At 40.0% G+C, this 20,515-nt stretch overlaps 3 protein-coding genes across 8 annotated transcripts; 2 read left to right on the top strand and 1 right to left on the bottom strand.

Moving 5' to 3' along the window:
* Window positions 1–438: 438 nt before the first annotated feature.
* On the bottom strand, window positions 439–5,796 carry trip13 (thyroid hormone receptor interactor 13). 3 transcript variants are annotated; one of them, XM_086113356.1, is made up of 14 exons: window positions 5,596–5,796; window positions 5,277–5,349; window positions 4,743–4,902; window positions 4,550–4,676; window positions 3,852–3,907; window positions 3,592–3,682; window positions 3,453–3,525; window positions 3,310–3,373; window positions 3,151–3,237; window positions 1,861–1,967; window positions 1,618–1,771; window positions 1,441–1,553; window positions 1,294–1,363; window positions 439–1,202 (listed from the first exon to the last, which is right to left on the bottom strand). In XM_086113356.1, exons 2-14 carry the CDS (start codon window positions 5,345–5,347, stop codon window positions 1,107–1,109), a joined length of 1,269 nt encoding a protein of 422 aa, XP_085969482.1. In that variant the 5' UTR covers window positions 5,348–5,349; window positions 5,596–5,796; the 3' UTR covers window positions 439–1,106. The 3 variants fall into 3 exon arrangements, with proteins under 3 accessions (XP_085969482.1, XP_085969481.1, XP_085969480.1); XM_086113355.1 differs by having other exon boundaries at window positions 3,453–3,682; XM_086113354.1 differs by having other exon boundaries at window positions 4,550–4,902.
* On the top strand, window positions 5,723–11,473 carry brd9 (bromodomain containing 9). Its single transcript, XM_086113348.1, has 17 exons — window positions 5,723–5,872; window positions 6,751–6,965; window positions 7,040–7,165; window positions 7,264–7,393; window positions 7,481–7,538; window positions 7,674–7,818; window positions 7,938–8,048; window positions 8,272–8,432; window positions 8,553–8,685; window positions 8,775–8,850; window positions 9,455–9,550; window positions 9,616–9,748; window positions 9,851–9,962; window positions 10,031–10,087; window positions 10,151–10,256; window positions 10,930–11,100; window positions 11,183–11,473. Exons 1-17 carry the CDS (start codon window positions 5,824–5,826, stop codon window positions 11,263–11,265), a joined length of 1,962 nt encoding a protein of 653 aa, XP_085969474.1. The 5' UTR covers window positions 5,723–5,823; the 3' UTR covers window positions 11,266–11,473.
* Window positions 11,474–12,558: 1,085 nt separating this feature from the next.
* On the top strand, window positions 12,559–19,146 carry zdhhc11 (zDHHC palmitoyltransferase 11). 4 transcript variants are annotated; one of them, XM_086113353.1, is made up of 10 exons: window positions 12,559–12,627; window positions 14,205–14,423; window positions 14,642–14,820; window positions 15,900–16,001; window positions 16,088–16,212; window positions 16,312–16,467; window positions 17,529–17,712; window positions 17,795–17,858; window positions 18,149–18,224; window positions 18,464–19,146. In XM_086113353.1, the coding sequence occupies exons 1-10, from the start codon at window positions 12,559–12,561 to the stop codon at window positions 18,604–18,606; spliced, it is 1,317 nt and encodes a 438-aa protein (XP_085969479.1). In that variant the 3' UTR covers window positions 18,607–19,146. The 4 variants fall into 4 exon arrangements, with proteins under 4 accessions (XP_085969479.1, XP_085969478.1, XP_085969475.1 ...); XM_086113352.1 differs by lacking the exon at window positions 12,559–12,627 and adding an exon at window positions 12,685–12,847; XM_086113349.1 differs by lacking the exon at window positions 12,559–12,627 and adding an exon at window positions 12,685–12,847 and having other exon boundaries at window positions 16,088–16,467.
* The last annotated feature ends 1,369 nt before the right edge of the window (window positions 19,147–20,515 follow it).

A 20,515-nucleotide genomic window follows, 5' to 3' on the forward strand; every position in this document is an offset into this window, starting at 1 on the left:
AAAAAAAAGCTGTCGGCCAACAAACAAAGGGCCCATTGTCTGTACTCTGCAGCTGACATGCAAAGAGGCCGAGTATTCACAGAATGTGAGACATGCTCCGATGAACAATGACACCACTGATCTCTTCATATAAACACTGCTTATGACTGATGCGTATCAGGAGCCCTGTGACAGTTATGTGTTCGGTTCAAGGAGGCAGCCAGTGCCAGACAAGCCCGGAATGACACCGAACTCATTCTGACAATTTGCTCAAGCAAGTCTGCAAAAGTCCCGACTGAAAATGTTATACAAGACAACACTTGGTAACTTTCAACAGTGCCCTATTAGTCCTAATCAACTAGCATTCAAGAGGAAACATTACAAGAAGCAATGGAAACTTGCAAACAGCATCGAGGCGCCATCTGGTGGCAAAAACATTTCACTGCCGCTGGTGTGCGCAAACACAAAGAAATTGTTTATTTCTTTTCTGTACAACAGCTTTTAAACAGTTCAAATATTATTTGTTGGCATAAATATGGATCAAATGTCCCTTTTAAAAAAGTAACACAAATAAATCTGTTGAAAGTTCTTTTTTATTTTTCCCCCAGAGGAGACGTGAGACTTTTGGATTTTCTTAGTTTGGTGCTCAAGTCGGCGTATGACTATATCCATAGGACTTAAGCTGGGGGATCCGAACAAATTAACCGGGTGGAGTCAAAATCACAGTTAAAAGCATGCAATGGAAAAACAGTTTAGTGCTTTCCTTAACAGTGCCAACATATGCAGTTCAAAGTTATTAACCGCAGCTGCGTAAGATGTCATGTGGCACAAGAAGGTACACACCGTTACCGCCGTCCTGATTTTCACTTATGGGTTATGTGTTTTTCATACAAATATTGACTTTACTACGATGTTAGCATATGTTTGCGTCAGACAACATATTCAGACTTGGGCATTTTAAACATTTCTGTATGCAAGAAAAATGGTTTCGGCTGTTGCACTAACAAACATACGGACAGCATTTTTTCGAACAATCATTTTCTGTGGCTGAATCACTTAGTGTAAACATTCAGCACCAAGTTACCTGATGATGCCTCATAAATAAACAACTGAAGCCTACAAATGCGTCAGACACCATTTGTTAGGTTAACTTTTTCCTCCTTCTGCTTATCCACTGCCTGGTCCATGGCCTTTAGAAAACTTTCCAGAGTCACGCTGGGTGTCTGCAGGGAAAACGGGATGATTAAGAAACAACACAATTCTTATTTTTATTGTTTAGGGTTTTTTTTTTCCGGGTTTCAATCCAACGCTTACCTTCACAAAGAGTGCATGAGCTAGAAAGGGTAATTTCCTCAGTGTTCTTCCACTCAGACCTTTGCTTTTTCTGGAAAGACCCAAATTAAATGTTCCAAAGAAGAGCCCACGAAAAGCTGTTGATGCATCATGGGAAAATATACTCACAGGGAAATGTTCCTCAGCGTCAGACTGTGTTCAGATACATGGCTCATCGCAAAGCCCATGGTCTCCAGCTCAAAGATGGTGAAGAGCGGCTGCCGCGGGTAAATTATTTGACACTGCACACATCAAGGAACCATTATCATCACGCACTCACTTTCATTTTGGAGAGACTCCTCATACCTTCATAAGCTCCTCAAGGCAGGAAAGAAAAATGTTGTAGATGCCCTTCTCAGACGGTGGTCCGATGTACTGCTTAATGTCCGCTCTGTCTACAAAGGCCAAGTCGATCTTTTCGGTCACGTTGGAGGTAGTCAAGATCACCACGTTGGAGTGTCTAAAATAAGAACCGGAAAGTTAACATCATAAAGAACAACATGGTTGGAAGGGCGAAAAAAAGAAAAATGGTGGGTAAAGTTTTCCGACTGTTTGATTTGATCCAGCTGAGTGAGGACAGCGTTGACCACGCGGATGGCGTCAGACGGTTCCGTTCCCGCCTGGCAGGCATTCCTTGCTGCTGTCAGACTCTCCACCTACCATCAGTGACACAAGACAAACAGCACCTTTGGATTTTGGAGAAAATACAGTCTCCTGTGACCTGTATGTATAAAAAGGGTAATATGTTTTTTGGGGGCGGGGTTTAATGCACAGTAAGCCGATTGTGTACTACACATCAAGTCCACGATGTTTTTTTTTCCTGAACTGGTGAGTTCACTTTCATAGTCCGATAGTGGTGAGCATGCCTGCCTCACAGCCGAGAATTCCTGGATTCAAATCTTGGCTGATGCCATCCTTTGTGGAGTTTTTTTAATGTTCACTAAACACTCCAGCATCCTTTCACATTTCCAAAACATTAATTGTGTAGATTCACAGTAGACTAGTTTGTCCAGAGGTGTGAATATTTCTTTGTTTTTATGAGCCCTGACCCTGGTTGGCTACAAATCTGGGGTGTGCCCTGCCTCTCGCTCAAAGTTGGCTGGACACCCTAATGAGGACAAGTGATAGAGAAAACAGATGGATGGAGGGTGTTCATTTTAGTGGTTGAGGTCGCAGCAGCATCAATGATGTGAATAACTATTAAAAAACAAACAAACTAGCTTTTCACAATATCTATACAATGATTCCCGAAAGCAGTGGACAGATACAGTGGAACCTCCAAAGTCTAACCCAACAGATTGACAAAAATGCAAAATAGTCAAAGGAAGATCGAAATTAAAGTCCTGTCTTGGAAAAAGTCGGTCAATATCATCTCTGACTGCGAGTCCTAGCAACCAAACAGGAATGGAAACAAAAACTGTAGAAAACTATTGAAACAAAACAATTTCCTTTTGCTAAAAGCACAAGAAAAAAGTGAAACACACATTGAGTTAATCATCTGATGTTGGCTGAATTAGCGTAGTTGGGTGCGCTGACGGCTCAAAGCATTTATTTGGCATATTTTACCAAAATAGTTGGTCAAACTTTAACTTTTGAATGTTAAGTCATCGAATTGCACGGTCACCCAACTGAGTCACGCTCAAATGACTGTAAATCATTTGATGACGACTTTCGACTGCACTTACTTTTTCTAAGCAAAAATCACGCTGAAATTGCTTGAAATTTTCACCAATCTAAGCTTCCAATTAAACCCATGAATCAGCATGAAAACATGTTATACACTTTATGTTCTTGTGCTGACATCACAACCTTTGACAGCTCGATTTGTGTTTTCTTTACCTCATCAATGAGAACAAACACGAGAGCGTTTTTATCATCAATAAGCTGCTGAATCTTCTGGAACATCTTTGTGACCAGTTTGCCGCTCTGCAACAAAGACACGTGGTTAGCAACCAAGGAGGGTCCCCTTCCACAGAAACCTAAAAAGAGCTCATTTACCTCAGAGAACCACTTTGAGAACAAGCTGTGGCTGTTTATCTCAATAAACTGTCCATATGTGTACCTGCATGGAGAAGGCAGGAGTGAAAACAGCAGGTGCCTTTGAAGCCGAGGTGGTTTTAATTAAATGAAGGTCTTCTCACCGACTTGACAGTCTGATTGACAACTTCTGGGCAAGAGCTTTGCACAAAGATGTTTTCCCCGTTCCTGGGGGCCCTGGATGTGTGAACACAGAGAAGTCTTGATAACTGTGACGCAACAAATTGTGAATTAAATTGTTACCGTGGAGCAGCACAACACGATTCCACGAAATCAAGTTGCTGTCGACGTTTTTGTCCGAGAAGTAAATTGTTGTTGTGACATAGTCCAGTAGCTGGAAGAGAACCAGAGTAATTTGAACTTCAGTACTTTGTTCGCACTTGAATTTCCCTGTAATGATGGCATAATAACTACAGCGTGTTCACAGCCTCGTGATTTGACATCTGATTTCATTGGCAGACCAGATTACTTAATTAACGCTGAGGAAAATTCATGTGGTTTACCTGAGTTTTGACCCCACTGTCAAACACCAGACTTTCCCAAATACCGTGGAAATCAGCTGTGAGGGGGAAAAAAAGAGAGAAAATGAATACTTATATGCATAATTCGAAGCATTGAATACGGTGCCAAGGTTTGTAGTTATAAAAGGTGAAAACAGAGGAGATGCAGTTTTAAATTAAAGATGCACTGTCTCATAGATATCAGCAGAGAATCGGGAAATTAAAAGATGTGACAATCTGTACTTTGTCCTTAGGGGGACCCTTTTCCATGGTTTGGAAAAGCTGTTTTGTATAAATACTGACATGAAAGGTGGGGTGGGGGCAGAGTCATTCAGTCAATAGTCTGCCTTCAGTGGCAGGATGGTGCTCGTCTGTGTGAGGGAACTCCGAAATGCAACACAGGAGCCTGAAGTTCGACACTCAACTTCTTCACATAACAAACTCCTTTGACATGGTGCTCCCTGGTGTTCAGACCGAGACACCACATAACTGAAATGGCTTGGCTTACAGGCTACATGCATTTGGATAATTCATTGTCAGTTATGACAAGTTGTTTTTCTAAAAACACTCAAATGGAAGTACCTATACTTGGTCTTAAAACGGGGGTATCAAGCATCCCTATTATAACGCATTCATATATATTTCAACAGACTGCAAATATTGGATGTATACCACAGTCATTAATGATACACTGCCCACACCTGCTGGAAGTAACCAGTGGTTCGCCGCTGAGAGCTCCTCATCATCCTCAAAACTGAATGTGCTCGGCCCATCCTCATTCAGGGTGAAGATGTGGAAGGAAATCGTGCAGCTCGTCAAATCGAGGGGCTGAACGTAGAGAGGCAAGAATGGCAAAAGATCACCACACATAACCACCAAGCTCAAATAAACTACCTGTGATGACATCTCTTCCCGGTCAACTACGGCCACAGATTCCACATGAGTGTGCAGGAAGGTTTCATCAAATTCTGTCCACTTGTAGTTTCCAAACACCATGCTGTGGCGACTTAGCAGAGCCTGGACATGCATCTTCACCTCTGACACTTTGGCTGTGCTAAAATACCAACAAGATACACAAGGGGGGGAAAGCTATCAACATATTGGATAACAGACACACACCATGGTTCAATAAAGATTGGGAAACACATTTAAACGCAGATTTAAACAAGGAAACAGAGTAGTGAGTACAACCTTAAGTGTATTAAGAATAATCATGGTATGGTGATATGCAGGAGTAATGGTATTAATAAGAGAAGAAAACCCTTTATTTGCCTCACAATGGAGAAATTCGCAATGCCACTAAATTAATTAAAGCAGAAATAAACGTGTTGGCTCAACGTTTGGTAAAAAAAAAACATGTACCTACTATTTGTGAGTGTGTAAAAGAAACAACAAATGTAATAGGATGTAACCTAATTTATAACCCACCTTTGGGATTTAACGTGGACCTCCAAATCGATCGTTTTTTGGTTTTTCGCATCCATATCGTCACTTTCCATTCCTGGTGACAGCAGAACAACATTATGAAGGGAAAAGGTCATTCTGTGGTTTCTCGACTGTTCATTTGCTCCAAATGAGACAAATGAACAACATTCTCAACTATCCAAAGTGCTTCACGTTTGACAAATGGTACATTCCGGTTGGCTCGACACGAGAGAAGCTAGCTAGGTAAGTTTGCACGACAGCCAAATGTCGGTGTAGATATGAAACAAAACATAAGCAAACTTAATGTTAAAATTATACCGACCCAAATGTACTTTCGCAGAAGTGACACTGGCGCTTTATTGAGATGAAGACAGCCCGGTGATGTCCAAAGACTCGAATTCAGCGCGCTGCTTTTGGAAACGGAAATACCAAACACGTTCGTATGGCGTCGTTTCCGGTTAGCCTCTGTGTTCATGCTAACGCCAATGCTAACGAGTACGCCTGCCACACAGACTGAATAAATCTACGTTTTGAATGTAAATATTGCGAAATGGGGAAGAAACACAAGAAACATAAACCGGAGTGGAGAACAGTTGATGGTAATTGAATGCAATCGCGGCATTTAGTCAGTTAACGATAGTTTCTCCGTTGTTGTTGCTGCTATCTTTGTGCTAGACTCATTTGCTGGCAATGGCAGCGAATCTGGTTTGTTTTCATTCATAGATACTTGAGGAGGCAATTAATATCTACTGAATATTAATATCTACTGAATGTTTGTTAAATAAATATTAACATGCGCCAACATGCCCACCATCAGTTAATTTATTTCAAACTCATGGTTCATATTGATACATGGTTAACCTTTAAGAAAAGAAATGCACATATCCGAGGAAGCATAGAGCTGTACTACTGAACCAAATATTTTCTAATTCCAAGCTCCCAAGTTTTCTCCTTTTATGTGAGCCAGACTATTAAGCAGCACACCTGCAAAGCGTTCTACAAAATGATTGCACCGCGTTTGTTTAGCCTATAATGCAAGAAGAGGCGAGCGTTAAATATGATGATATTCTCAGGGCTGAACATCTGACAGTTCCTGGGAGAAAAAAAAACGTATCACTTTCATGGCTAAAGACGTGGCTGAGAGACTCCAAGTAAAATAATAATAAAGGAAAACTTATATTTAAGATTTAAAATATGTTCTGTGACACCAGTACAGGAACGTTTATCACAATTTATGATATTTCATAATAAATATTGTTGACTTGCAAGAGGCAGCCACAGTGAGTAGGTTGTATGATTTGTTGGCACAGTTTTCTAGCATGACATAAGAAAAAAAAATTGACAGACTATTTTGATTTCAATTGCATTGAAAAGGCATACATTCTTTTTACGTAAAATTTCAACAAGAGATTAAACGTCATAAAATACATTTCCACTGGCTCAGCAAGTGAAAATGTTTTCTAAATGTTATTTTCAGACTATGAGGACAAGGCATTGGAGAAGCCGCTGAAGATTGTGCTCAAAGTCGGAGGTAGTGAAGTGACGGAACTCTCCGGTTCGGGCCATGACTCCAGCTACTATGACGACAGATCAGACCATGAGCGCCACAAAGAGAAAAAGAAGAAGAAAAAGAAAAAGTCTGAAAAGGATAAGGACAAATATGTGGACGATGAAGAAAGAAAACGACGGAAGGTCAGTTTGACAAGATGAGGCCTACATATCAAATTGAAACTTCTTTTTTTAGTATCTTGTCTATCATCTGACAGGAGGAAAAGAGGAAGAAAAGAGAGCGAGAGCAGAATGAATCGGAAGCAGCACCTGCCACTGCGGTTAGCACTGGTGTGCCTGTCGAACCGTTTACTATATCAAAAACTTTGAATATCAAAGTAGAGGTGAGGAATACTAATTTAACCCTTTAAATGTGACACGTCTATTCTGAATTCTGTTGAGTTTTGAGTATGATCATCACACAAATGACGTTATCAATCAGCCAGAAGAGAAGAAAAGGAAGAAGGAGAAGTTTGAGAGTGAGGCCGAATTTGAGGAATTTCACCCCAGTGTGAAGGTCGAAGTGGAGCACCAAGGAGAAAGGCCCATGCGAGCATGTCGGACACAGCATGGCAAGGACCACCTTATGTTATTGCAATAATCAACATCAAAATGTGTCATGATTTTGCTTACGTTTTAATTTTTTCCCCCCAATTCAGAGAATGAGTCTACTCCTCGGCAGCTATTACTTGAGCACTTCCTGCGCCAGCTACAGAGGTGAGTGCACCGAAGAAACTCTTTCCGTTTGGGCTAGAATTTAGAGACGTAGTCCAAGTTGGCTCGCGTCAGCCAATGTCAATCAGAAATTGGTCTCAGCACGATTGCCCTAACCTTGGTGTCTTGTCCTCACAGAAAAGATGCCCATGGTTTCTTTGCCTTCCCAGTAACTGATGCGATTGCTCCCAATTACTCAATGATCATCAAACACCCAATGGACTTCAGCACCATGAAAGACAAGATTACAAACAATGAGTACAACACAGTGACAGAATTCAAGGTGGGATAAGGCTTTACAGAAGAGCCACTGGTCAAAATTCTCACTTGGATTTAAAAAAAAAAAACACATTGGAATGAAGTTTTTACCTTCTGCCTGTCTCAATCCGTTGTGTTCTATAGGCAGACTTTAAGCTGATGTGTGACAATGCCATGGTTTACAACCGCCCAGAGACGGTCTACTATAAGGCAGCAAAGAAACTTCTGCATACTGGGTTTAAGATGATGAGCAAGGTAAGGAGCTTCATGGTATAGTCTTAGTCAATCGAACATTTGGCTGTGTGCATTCAAAAGTACGGAGGAGGTCACATCAAGTTAAGACATTTTAAGGTGCATCGTAGATCATCCTAAAATTTCATCCGCAATTGTTTTTGGGAGTATTTTACTCTACACATAAAAATGTTTATTTCAGATGGAAATGGATATGGCATTAAATGTTTCCAATTTTTGTTGTCAGGATCGCCTGTTGGTTTTGAAGCGCAGCATGTCTTTCATGCAGGACATGGCAGCCATTTTGGGAGACGAAGAACTTGCGGCTGATCTACCTCCAGCGGAGATAATTCCTATGCCGGTGGAATCAGCCAAAAAGTCAAAGAAACAACCTGTGAAAGACATGAAGTAAGTTACCTTATTTTATTTTATTTTTTGAACTTCATATTTACGACACATCTGCTGGAGGAAGAATTGATTTCGGCAAACTGACAAACACTGTCATCTCGTGGCTTCTATTGATTTCAGCTACCTTTTTGAGCCAGAGGGGAACGCCTGCAGCCTGACTGACAGCACTGCAGAGGAACACGTTCTAGCCCTGGTGGAACATTCGGCTGATGAAGCCCGAGATCGGATCAACAGATATATGCCGAACTCAAAGGTGTTGTACTTTCCGTGGTCAATCAATATGAACATGCTTCCAGTGTATCAGCACTATTTACACTGATACGGTCTGCTCATTGCTTTCAGATAGGCTACTTGCAGAAAGAGTCCGACACGTCTCTTGTGTACACTGTCGTCAATCAGCTCGATCCCGATGCAGAAGGTTTGATACCATTGCCTGTTTTCTCCCTCCAACATCTTGTTGCTCAGTTCGATTCCAAAAATTTGACATCATGAATATCTCAGTTACTGCAGAACGTACATGTTCTCGACAAACGTAGGCTTATGTTAACACATTCAGTACCAGCCCATTCTGGACCAAGTCTGAAAAGACGTTTAAAAATGTCTCTGGGAGTGAATGAGTTAAAAAAATAAAAGAATGAAAAAAATTCCAACATGTTCAAAATGCTTCTAGATTTTATGGAACCACACCCATTCCTTTTGCCTTTGTCTCCCCCCTCCCCCCCCCCCCCCCCCCAACATCCAAATCCCCAGTTGGTGTATTTGTACTGAATTTCATTGAAATTGCATTGCACACTTGTTTGACTACGTAAGCACAGATGTCTAACACACCAAAGGTTTTTTAATTGCTCGTGGATGTCATTCTTCATCTTGAAAAAGTGAAAGAGAAAATTAACATGAACCTTTGACGCATCATTTGAGGGGAAAATAAGAGATTTTAGTTTGAAATGATTTTTTTACAACACTGTATTTTCACAATGTCAAATGAAGAAAAATAACACCCACACTTGTTTTCCCTTTTGCAGAAGAAGAGACCCACCAAGTGGATTTGAGTTCGCTGTCAAATAAGCTTCTTCCTGGATTAACGACGCTAGGCTTCAAAGACGACAGGAGACACAAAGGTTCGTATTAAAATGCTCGCTCTTGAATTTCTTTACAGCTTAGAAATGCTGTCTTTGTATTGCAGTGACTTTCCTGAGTAGTGCCTACAACATTCAGACCCTTCAGAAGAACTCAGTCTTTCCAGACCTGCTACCCGATGAGTCGGACTTGTTGTGCTCAGCATATGGAGATGAAACCGGGGTACAGTGTGCTCTAAGGTAGAGAATGGAGTGTCTCCACTATTGAAGAATACTGACATTTTGTGATAAAAGTGTCACCAATTTCAGCTTGTGGACTATTTCCTCCCCCCACATTCTTAGCATACTGGACTTTGTCCAGGGCTGTGGAAATGTCACCAAGCGATGGGTCGATGGACTTCTGGATAAGATGACAGGAGGCGATCACACGAAAGCTGCCAATCACATCCGGCAGGTATGTGGCTCGCTATATTTTTCGATCTGGATGTAAGTCAATCTTGACCCTTAATGCTTATTTCTCAGAAGAGGAACATGATGCTGAAACCCGACGAAACCAAGACAGGCCTCTGCGACATGCAGGTGGGTTGCATTTAAGCCAAACGACATCCACGCTTTGACTCAACTTATTGTTTTTGTGTTTAGATGGTGGATGGCACTGGTCTTGGAGAGAGCAGTTCGGTGTTGGACTTCATGTCCCTGAAGAATTATCCTGACATGTCTCTCGATATATCCATGCTCAACACATTAGGTATATTGTCCACATTTCCTGCAGCGGCGTCTACAATTGCACTTTTTTATCCGGCGCATGTAAATGTAGTGAATCCTACTATTTTAAATTAGCAGGTGCTGAGAAATAAAATGCACAGAAATCCCTTGTGTTCTTCATTTGCAGCTCGACTTGTAGCTGCAAACTGAAAAGCAACCACATAAATCGAGCTGTTCAAAAACAACCTCTTCACAACATGCCAGGAGGGATCATGTTACGCCAGCATACAGTCGCTGATAATGTGACTTACGCATAATGACTTAGGGCACCTCAATGTGGGCGATTATTTGTCCAAAAATTGGGTTCACTGATTTTTCTTCATGGTATTTTAGAAAGGGCACAAAAATGTGAATAGGTGAGTTTTTCAGCTAATAGCTGAGAATAGGTTCCACAAAATAAAATGCCAATAGGTGAATTAGGTGAACATTGAAATGGAAATGTGTGGGTAATTACTTCACCATGGACAGGAACTCTTACCTGCTAGTCGGATATGGTCCATGATGATAAGTCACTGGATGCTGTAAGGACAGAAACTATCATAAAAGTCTGAAGTCATGCTCATGTGCAAGACTATGGTGGAACGGTGTGGTCATGTTTGTGTATTATTTTGCCAGAAGAGCACTTCTCACTTAATTTCTCGCCATCCATATTCCAGGCAAAGGTGTGAAGAAAGAACCAGGAAACGAGGAGGGCCAGCAGCACTTTGATGAAGCTGACAAGCTTCTGCAGGAGTTTCAGGAGGCTCAGGTGGACAGAGTCGGCTCCAGGCCTTCGTCCAACCTGTCGTCCCTCTCCAACGCCTCCGAGAGGGATCAGCACCACTTGGGTAGCCATGCTGTCAATTTTAAGTCTTGACAATCAGATGTATTGCCTCGACTTTCAACTAAATTAATTTATGTGATCAACAGGGAGCCCGTCACAGTCCGAAATGGTTCACGATCCCTACGAGTTCCTGCAGTCTCCGGAGTCAGAGAGCCCAGCCAATAACTGACCTCATTATTTCGTTCTTCATCTGCATCGACACCTGACGCTGTGACGTTGGATCGTCCAGTACTGTGGCCACGACACAAGCCTGTGACTTTGAAACAATGAATGTTACTTGTACAGACTGTTTGTTGTTTATATGGATGTTGTTGTTGTTGTTTTTTGTATTAGTGCAACAGTAAAAATAAATGCTTGCACTCGTGTTTGTAAATACAGTTGGTGCGGTTTCATACAGTGTCTCATCATTAAAAATTGAGGAAACCTTTCAATAGGCAAAACGCGAAAGGAAAGTGAGAACCAGGTAAAAGGGCTTTATTTTGGAAAGTAGAAATCCATACATCGTTTTAAAAAACAGACCTGAGCTGAACAGCTTTGTTGAACAACTACACAGCATGATAAACAATTCAAGAATCCCGTGTGGTACAGTATCTTGGTGGTCTGCGTTCATGTATTTCTAGTTTAACATGTTAATTGCTGAGGCTTTTTTTAATGATGTGGGGCATTATACTGAGAGTTTCTACTACTTAGCTACATGAAAAGAGTTAAAAAACATTTCTCACTAAAATGCAGTACTTCAATGACAACCACAATATCAAATGTTAAGAAAAACCTTTGAGGCCATCAGTCACAATGGATCATTATTGTGTTGACAGTTTTTGTAGTTTGTCGACAAAATTCTGTATGTCACTATTATACAGTGTTATGAAATCTCAAATTGTATAAAATTATTTCAGATTATGGGTCCACATTTTATTCCAGTAAACATTGTATTCATTAATTTTAAAAACGTTTTTCAAATTCCCACTATACAGTGAGAGAGATGTAAAACCAAAGTTAAGAATATTACCGGTATGTACTGCACAGTTAATGGTTTGACAATACAAAACAGACATGAATTTATATCCAAAATTATGTATATAATCATCCTTGCATATTTTATGTAATTCTTTTTATTAATTTCTAGTTGAACAATTTGTTATTAAAGTTGTATCATTTGAAATGTGATGTACAGTAATATTACAGTAGTGAACTATATTGCATCACCCTGAATTAGAGGTTGTTTTAAGTACAGTACAGGTATTTTGGTGGCCTCGTTCAGTCAGAAATATCGTAAACATTTCAGTGTGATGCAGTTCTCCCCCCTGCAAACTACAGCCTCAATAAAAACAGTGTCAATCAAAATTGATCATGATTATCTTTGTTAAATTCGATTGTTGTGGGGACTGATTATCAGTACATCGTGGCCAGTGACTGTGAAGGACAATGTACGCGACACGAGCAGGTAGGCGATTAGGGTAGAATGCGCATGCGCAACAGTTGCCATGGCGCAGGCGAGCGCCGTCGAGCAAACTGTTTCTTCAACTTAAAAGTAAGGCAACATCTACGCGTACACCGAGACGACGACGTCAGCAAAGGCGTTTTTCTCTCACCTGTTTTCACGTTTTTTTTGTAGCCTTAGTTAGCGGCGCCGTGTAGCGTGACGTGGGGTTTGGCACGGTGAAAAATGAATCACTCGCTGGCAATCGCCGTGTGCATTGTTTTTATCTTAAATCGATGACTCGGAAGTTGATATGAACGCCGCAACCAAAGTAAGTAATTCTCAATGCATTTGAAGGGCAAAAACATTCACCCGCGTGACTTTTGTGCGTATCCCAGGGCATAAAGTTAATTTGTGTGTATTCAAGACAAACTCGCAACGTGTTTTGTTTGTCATTTGATGCTGCAAAAATGGTGATCAGAATGATTTAGGTTGCTACGTCTGAAAATGCTTGATAACACTCAATTATTGGTTGAAGCACACGTACATAAAAAAAACCTTGTGTCAGCATGAAGGGCCCTGAGCAAAACATGTGAGTCAGATGACCTAAAAAAGGATGTCGCTTCGTTGTGAAATATTTTTATTCTTTCTTACTTTCTTATTTTCTTCCTTTCTTTCTTTTTAAGCTCTATAACCACGATTGACTTTAAGACCTTCACTCATTTGTCTTTTGCAGGAGACATTTGATTCCTGGTTACCAAAAAGAGAATACAGATAGGCAAGGCACTTTTGTGTACAGCACATCTCAAACAGTGAATCAGTATGGGCCTCCCAAACTAAAATTGATGTCCGCTCTTTTATTAATAATCAGGCACACTTTCGTAGTAAATGGCTTTCTGATCCATGTTTTTTGGAGTATATTTGTCTTCCATAATTTGTCAGCATTGCTAATGGGTAAACCACATGTAATTTTGGTCTAGATTTTTTTAAAAATTGAAATCGTTTCAACATAACGAAAAAAGACTGAAATAGAATAAACAAATTATGTTTTTTTAAAGTTATGTATTATATTGTCAAAAAATTTACAAAGGTTAAAGCATTTTAGATTATCGTATTATACAGTATAATTGAGATTATTATTACTATTATTTACTTTTTCTTTCTTTTCTCTCTTTCTTTAAATACAATTTTACATGTAAATATATATGATAAATACTGTGTGTAAATTATATATAAGAAATCAAGAACAACAAACAGACCACGTAATGAAGTCTCAATTACAGTACAGGGGATATTTTATGATTACATCAATCACATTGCATTATAGTTTACCAAAATAAATGACATACAAAGGAACTTATTCAGTATTTTTAAAAGATTACACTACAATTGCCATTATTCAAAATGTGACATTTAATTTGTAAAATTAGGCAGTTCAAAGGTTAATGTGTATGTTTCATTGTACTACATTCCCTGCCAAAAATCTAAAATTTTCACTGGCAAAAAGGTTTTGTTTTTTGCTTGAAATTGTGTCAGTTATTTAACTTGAAGTCCATTTTGTGTTTGGTTGAATTTCTCTGAGTTTCGAAAGCAAATGTTACTTTCAAGGTCTTGGTCATGTCATTTGGTAACTTGATCACTCAAGAGAGGAGATCACCGTAGAATGATTTGTATCTTATGTCGTGTAGATGAATGTCCTCAGTGGGAAGTTGAGACGCACGGCTCCCATGCAAGGCAGCAGCCGAAACGAACTGGTCTCGTCCAAGACCCCGCGCGTGAACGGTTGGACGTGGCCCCCTCAGGTCTTCCAAGTCATTGCCTGGCTGTTGTACAACTACCTCGCCGTGGTAGCCTTTGGCATGTTCATCCCCCTCCTACCTCTGCCTTGGAACCACGTGCTCTACACTGTATCCTTAACTCTCTCATCAGACGCTCAGATGGCATGCCCGTTCACAAATTAGCATTCACAGCCAAACAAGGTTTTTCTTGTGTGGAAGGCTTTCTATGAGCTTCTGTTACAGACTTGAATTCTGCTTGTGTCCGATTCTATGAAAACTAAATGGGGTAGAAACAGTGTCGTTGTTGTCTTATTTGAGCACTTTTCCTTCACTCTAGCGGCATCTAGTTTACAGGTTTGGCCTTTCTTGTGCACTTGCTCAGCCATGTCGCCGCGGTCACCATAGATCCAGCCGATGCCAGCGTGAGGGCCAAAAAGACGTACACCGGCCCGATGCCACTTTTTGACCGCACAGTGCAGCTTCATGTCATCCAAGACTTGCACTGTTACCTGTGTGAAGTAAAGGTGTATGTATGCTAGCCTTTCACGAGATTTTTAAGATGTGTGATTTTGTCATGTTTTACACACATTGTGCTCACTACAGTGTGTAGTAAGTGGTTAGATTATATTAAATCTAAATGTTTTGATTGCCTATAGCAAGTTATTTGATAAAACAAGTTATCATGTATATCCCATTTTCATCAATCATGCTGAAAATTTTGAATTTGAAATTGCTGTTCCCCCTGTCATTATGGGGTAACTGTCCTTTAAGAAACCCGCTGATGTTTTTAGTCACATTTTGACCACTATTTTGTCTTCACTGAGAGCTTAAAACTGTGGATGGTTAGAAAATAAATACACCGATATTTTGTAATTGCCATTCTGTGTGTATTTGGATGTACCGGTAGTCAAGCTTAACATTGGCATAACATCCACTCTGTGGAGTCATATCACTTGACATTAAAAAAAAAAAAAAACGTTCAGAAATGATCATGTATTTGTCAACCAGTACAAATCAGCTTGCTAATCGGATCATGTTGCTAATAAAGGTCCACCACGTGTTTAATAAATGTTAACATAACCAAAAACATCCACTCTGTCATAGTCCACCCTGTGAGTAAGCTCACATATTTTGCTGTTTGCATTCGCATAGTTTGCTTGTAGTTGATTTATAAAAGTGTGGGAGCTTGACCAATATACACTGATACACAGCATAACATCTTGAGACAGTGAAGTTCAAAGGAAAATCATGAGTTGGGTGAAATAGGGGAAGTCTCAGAGGCAACTTGACATGCCGAAATTTTGACTCTTAAAGCCAGTCAGGCATTATGTCCCTCAAGAACAAAAATTATCCAAATAAATGACAAAATAAAAGCAACAATGCATGCTGGCGTGTGACTGTATATACATGTATTTATGTATGGACAGACGGACTGCCTCAATTTATTAAATGTGCTGCCTAGCTATTCTCTACTAATTTCATGTACCGTAGTTAATTAACCTATGTAAATAAATTTGGTTGATTTTAACTAATGGGTTTTATTTGATGCCCCCTTATTCTGTTATTTAAAGTGTTTAATGGTTCTAAAATGTTCCCTTCTCTCAGTGGGCCCAAAGTGAAACACTGTAGTATTTGCAACAAGTGTGTGTCGGATTTTGATCACCACTGCAAATGGCTGAACAACTGTGTGGGTGGCAGAAACTACAGGTAAGGCCAGGGGTACTGTTTTTGGGTCTGTGATTTCCATGAATAAAATTATATGTTCAACACAAGTTCACCTGTGTTGCTTTCAGGTACTTCTTTGCAGCCGTGACCTCTGCAGCAGTCGGCGCGGGCTTACTTGTCACTGTTATCTTGTTTGTATTTATCCAACACTATCTTGATCCAAACGTCCTACGGTCCAACCCGCAATTCCACAGTAAGTCATCACACGATTGGATAGAGGCCACAAATGGATTGTTTGTTCAGGTAATTTCTTCATTCAAACGCATGTGCATGTATGTCCACCTTTCTACAGGTTTGCTGGCAAACGACACCTGGCTGGTGTTTTTACCATCAGCCCCTGTAAAAACTAGTTCAGCTGGTCTCCTCATAGTGGCCTTTGTTAGTGCCATGCTGAGTCTGACGTGCTTGCTGCTTCTGTGGCACCTGCTCTGTTTCCATTTCTACCTATGTAAGTCAAACAGCTCTTTAAATCAGCGGTCTCAATGACATATACTTTCTCAATTGAAAACTCGAGTAAATTTGTCTTGCGATAATATATCCTAAGAGAAAGTCTTTTTATTCGACACCCCAATAAAGAAGGCACACTTCAAACCATAGGTGGTAGCATACTAAAAGTTATTGTTGGTCAAGGCTAACATCCTTATTATTGGCTTTAGAATGAGATACCCCTTGCTTACCTGCCAATGATTTTTATAAGCAACTATATCATGAAACTTAAAATAGAATGATTTTTTTTTTTTGTGAACATGTTTTTTTGTGCAGCGTCGAAGTATCTTTCAGTTGTGGTGCTCGTCACATTGCAAGTCAATAGGGGGCAGCACCCTAAAAGTGGGTGTGTCCACCCCTATTATATAAACAAGCAGATGCTTACTTTATTAGCATGAGCTTAACGTGCTTTGAGGCTCCACTTTTGTAAACAATTATATCGTGAGAATTCAAAAACACCATATGTCGCAAAATTTAAGGAATATGTTTTTTTCCCCTTTTCAACTCATTTGATAGTGTGAATGTTTTTGCCCTCACCCAATAGCCTTTTCAAGATCAAGGTTTTGTTGCTAAACAAGCTAGCTTGTCATGCTCCGAACCAGTAGGGGGCAGCGTGATACACTCCTTCACACTCCAAATTAGAGGGGACGGCGTACTTAAAAGTTGCTGTATCCATGCCTGTTATATCAAACAAGTGAATGCTAACTTGCTAACTTTGCTAATGGTGAAAAGTGCTATGACTATCAGGGAGGTGGGAAGTCAGATTTATTCCACTCAGATTGTACCAGTTATGACGTCAAAGCATTCCAGGTCAATGTAAACAACAGACATGTCTGATTCCATTTTGGATCGTTGTCTTTGTAGGTTCCACTGCACACTACTACAATTACTAACTGGTGCCTCTTTATAATGCAGGTGGTATTAACAACAAAATCATAGCATGCTAATTTTTTGCAAGGTAAAAAAAAAAAATCTATTTCCCATTTGATGTCCATTAATCTTTTCGAATGGGTATTATCACAGTGTGTAAAGGACTAAGCACGTATGAGTACATAAAGCTGCAGCGTCAAAAAGAAGCCAAAAGTGGAGACACTAAAGTGGAAAATTCACAGGACCTGCCAATAAGAAACAAGGTTCCACAGGTGACAATTCCAAAGACTCCACTGAACTCTATGGATTGTGAGCCCACACAGATTCATGGTGCAAGGTAAACATCAAGTCACTACTGGTCCTGTTGTGCCAATACAAACTGTGCCAAGGATCTCTGAATGGTGCGTTTGTTTCAACAGTACCCGCAAGCCTGATGATAAAGGACCACTTTCCAATCGACTGTCAGAGCCCATGTACACTGAGGTAAAGTATGCTTAGATTATAATTGCCATAAAGTTGAATACATTTTCCACAAGCTTTCACTCAGCTTTTTCTCTTGCGGCCTGTCCAAAGTGGTTCGTGATTTTTTTTTTCTCATCCCAGAATAAGCGTCACTTACAAGACTATTCTTGGCGTCTCTTTAATACTCTAAAATCGGGTTTACTGTCCCTAAAAAGCATAATGAGACAAAAATTACTACCGGCGGTCTCAATGGACTGAATTCTACGACAATTACCATGTACTCTTGACATTCTGTTCTTGTTTTGACCTAGATGGAAAACACCAAGAAGCAATCAACAATGAAAAACAGCTTCCATCACGAAACACAGAATTCTGCAGAGAAAGAACGTGAGTATTTCTCATCCGCACTTCCTCTTTATTTTTTTCTTCCTATTTTGGGTAGATAGTCTTCCGAGAACATTCCCTTAGATTTTCTCACACATAAATTTTGCGCTCTTAATCCAGATGTTTTACTGATGTGTTTTTAATCCAGATTTCAATTTATACTACTTTGGTTGTCAAACTATCAGTGCCATCATGACTAATTGTGTCATTTCACATTCAAAATGTTTAAAAAAAAAAAAAAGCAGAAAGCGAGATGAGCACCTCGAGAAGCTGGAAGGCTGATGCCGGTGATAACTTGCAGAGTGAAAGCATCAAATCAGTGGAGAGCGTTCCAGAGGTGCAGGATCCCCTTGGAAGCTTAGTGATGACTGCGGATGACACGTAACAGTCAGCAGTGCATTGGGATTATACGTTCGCTCAGGGACACCTTGTTAAAATGAGTTACCATGGAGCCGTTGGTGTAAATGAGGAGATCTTCAGTTACACCAACAGTCATGAAGCGTTTTCGAAGAGGACCCTCCTTTTTCATCATTACTTAACTTCACATTGTCTTTTTTTTTTTTAAATGTTGAATTATGTCAACTAATTTTTCATGTTATGGACTTGTATGGTGGTCCATCTTCAATGTTGGCGTCTGTGCCATTAATCTTGGTCAAGTAGATGTTTTTGGCATTTGGAGAGCTTTTATTTATTTTCCAAACAAAACCTGCTCCAAGTACATGGCAGTAACGCTTAAATCATGTAATTTTATCTGCCGGCGAAAGAAACGACCTTGTATGGTCAAATAGATCCGTGTCTTGAGAAGTATGGTGGAGCACATTCTAGTGGAAGAAGAATGAGCATCGCTTATGTGTTTGATGATTATTACATATTGATAATTGTGTTAGTGTTGTTTCATGTCATAGTAAAGAATCAAGAGCAATCATTTCCGTGATACCCTTACTTCCAACTGGAAGTGTCTGGGACAGACATTCTCAAAATTTAGAGGAGACATTTTTCCAAGGGTCGAATGCCAGTTAAACATAATGTGTGCTCAGGGGGTACATCCAACAAAGAGAGCACCCATGGCCCAAATTGGAATACACGTAATTATGACACATATGACCAGATAAGCACCACCCGGTGCAATAAATTAGGGGTGTTAAAATGTGGTTAAAAAGAGCAAACGGGCACATAAAGGGCAGGCCAAAAAGTAGGAGCATACATACCCGCAGTGCCTTGTGGGGTCTGCCACATGTGTTTTCCTAATTGTCCCCAAAATTAATATTACAATTTTTTGGGAGAGGGAGTGAGAATAAATTTGTATTTTGTGAAGAAAAGAAACTTGTAATCTCAAAAAGGTTTTGTCATTGGTGTAAATTTGTAATATTAAGAGCATCAAGTTATTCAACTATAAGTTGTAATATGATCTGTCAAAGGTTAGAGAAGAAAGTATTATGTTAGTGGATTTATGAAGTGCAATTTTATTCTTGGAATATTACACCTTCAATTCTGGGAAAGATGTTTTATTAAAAAAAAAAAGGTATGTACTTTTTGATATGATATGATCAAATTATTGCAAATTAATTTGTAGAGTTGTGCAATATATAGGGTGCAAAATGACAAAATAACAGCACCATCAACATTTACATAGATGGTCATAAGTCACACATTGCGAAAATGCCAATTCAATTGATCACGTTTGTAGCCGTCCTGGATCAAATACAGGCACTGATACTGTTTCATCTAATTTACATTAAAGTAAAATTCTGCCTCGTGTGTGTGTGGGGGGGGGGGGGGGGGGCTGCAGCATACCGAGTGTGAGCCCCCAGGTTTCAGTCAGCATACATTAATCCATGCCTGCACTGTGCATAACAAATATGAAACATAATGGCTGTGGGGTGAAATGCTTAAAATTGAGTTCATTATTTAACCAGAAAATTCAAGTTGAATGTTTCTTCTCATCTTCAACATTGCCCCTTGTGGACTGCAAGCAAAACTGCTAACCTTGGCAGGTAACTGCAAGTAATTGGGGCCCTCCACGTGAGGACTTCTCCCTGGGCTTGTACATTTTCCATTGGTGTGAATGGCTGTTTGTCAGAATTATAAAGTAAAGTTGATATCTACTTGATGCATGGCTGACGGGGGTTCTACAACGGCCTCATGCACTTAGGTGATAAGTCTTCCTCTCAATTTTTTGTGAGGGCTTTGTTATGACGGTGCTACAGCAAGGGCTACAAAGTTACATAATGTCCATTCAAGTTCAGCCATTAGGCTCACACTGGTTGTGTAACAGCCTTTAAGGAGAATCCGGT

The sequence above is a fragment of the Hippocampus guttulatus genome, chromosome 6 (genome assembly GCF_054856545.1).
Source record: "Hippocampus guttulatus isolate MCC_2025c chromosome 6, RoL_Hgut_1.0, whole genome shotgun sequence".
Taxonomy (NCBI): Eukaryota; Metazoa; Chordata; class Actinopteri; order Syngnathiformes; family Syngnathidae; genus Hippocampus; species Hippocampus guttulatus.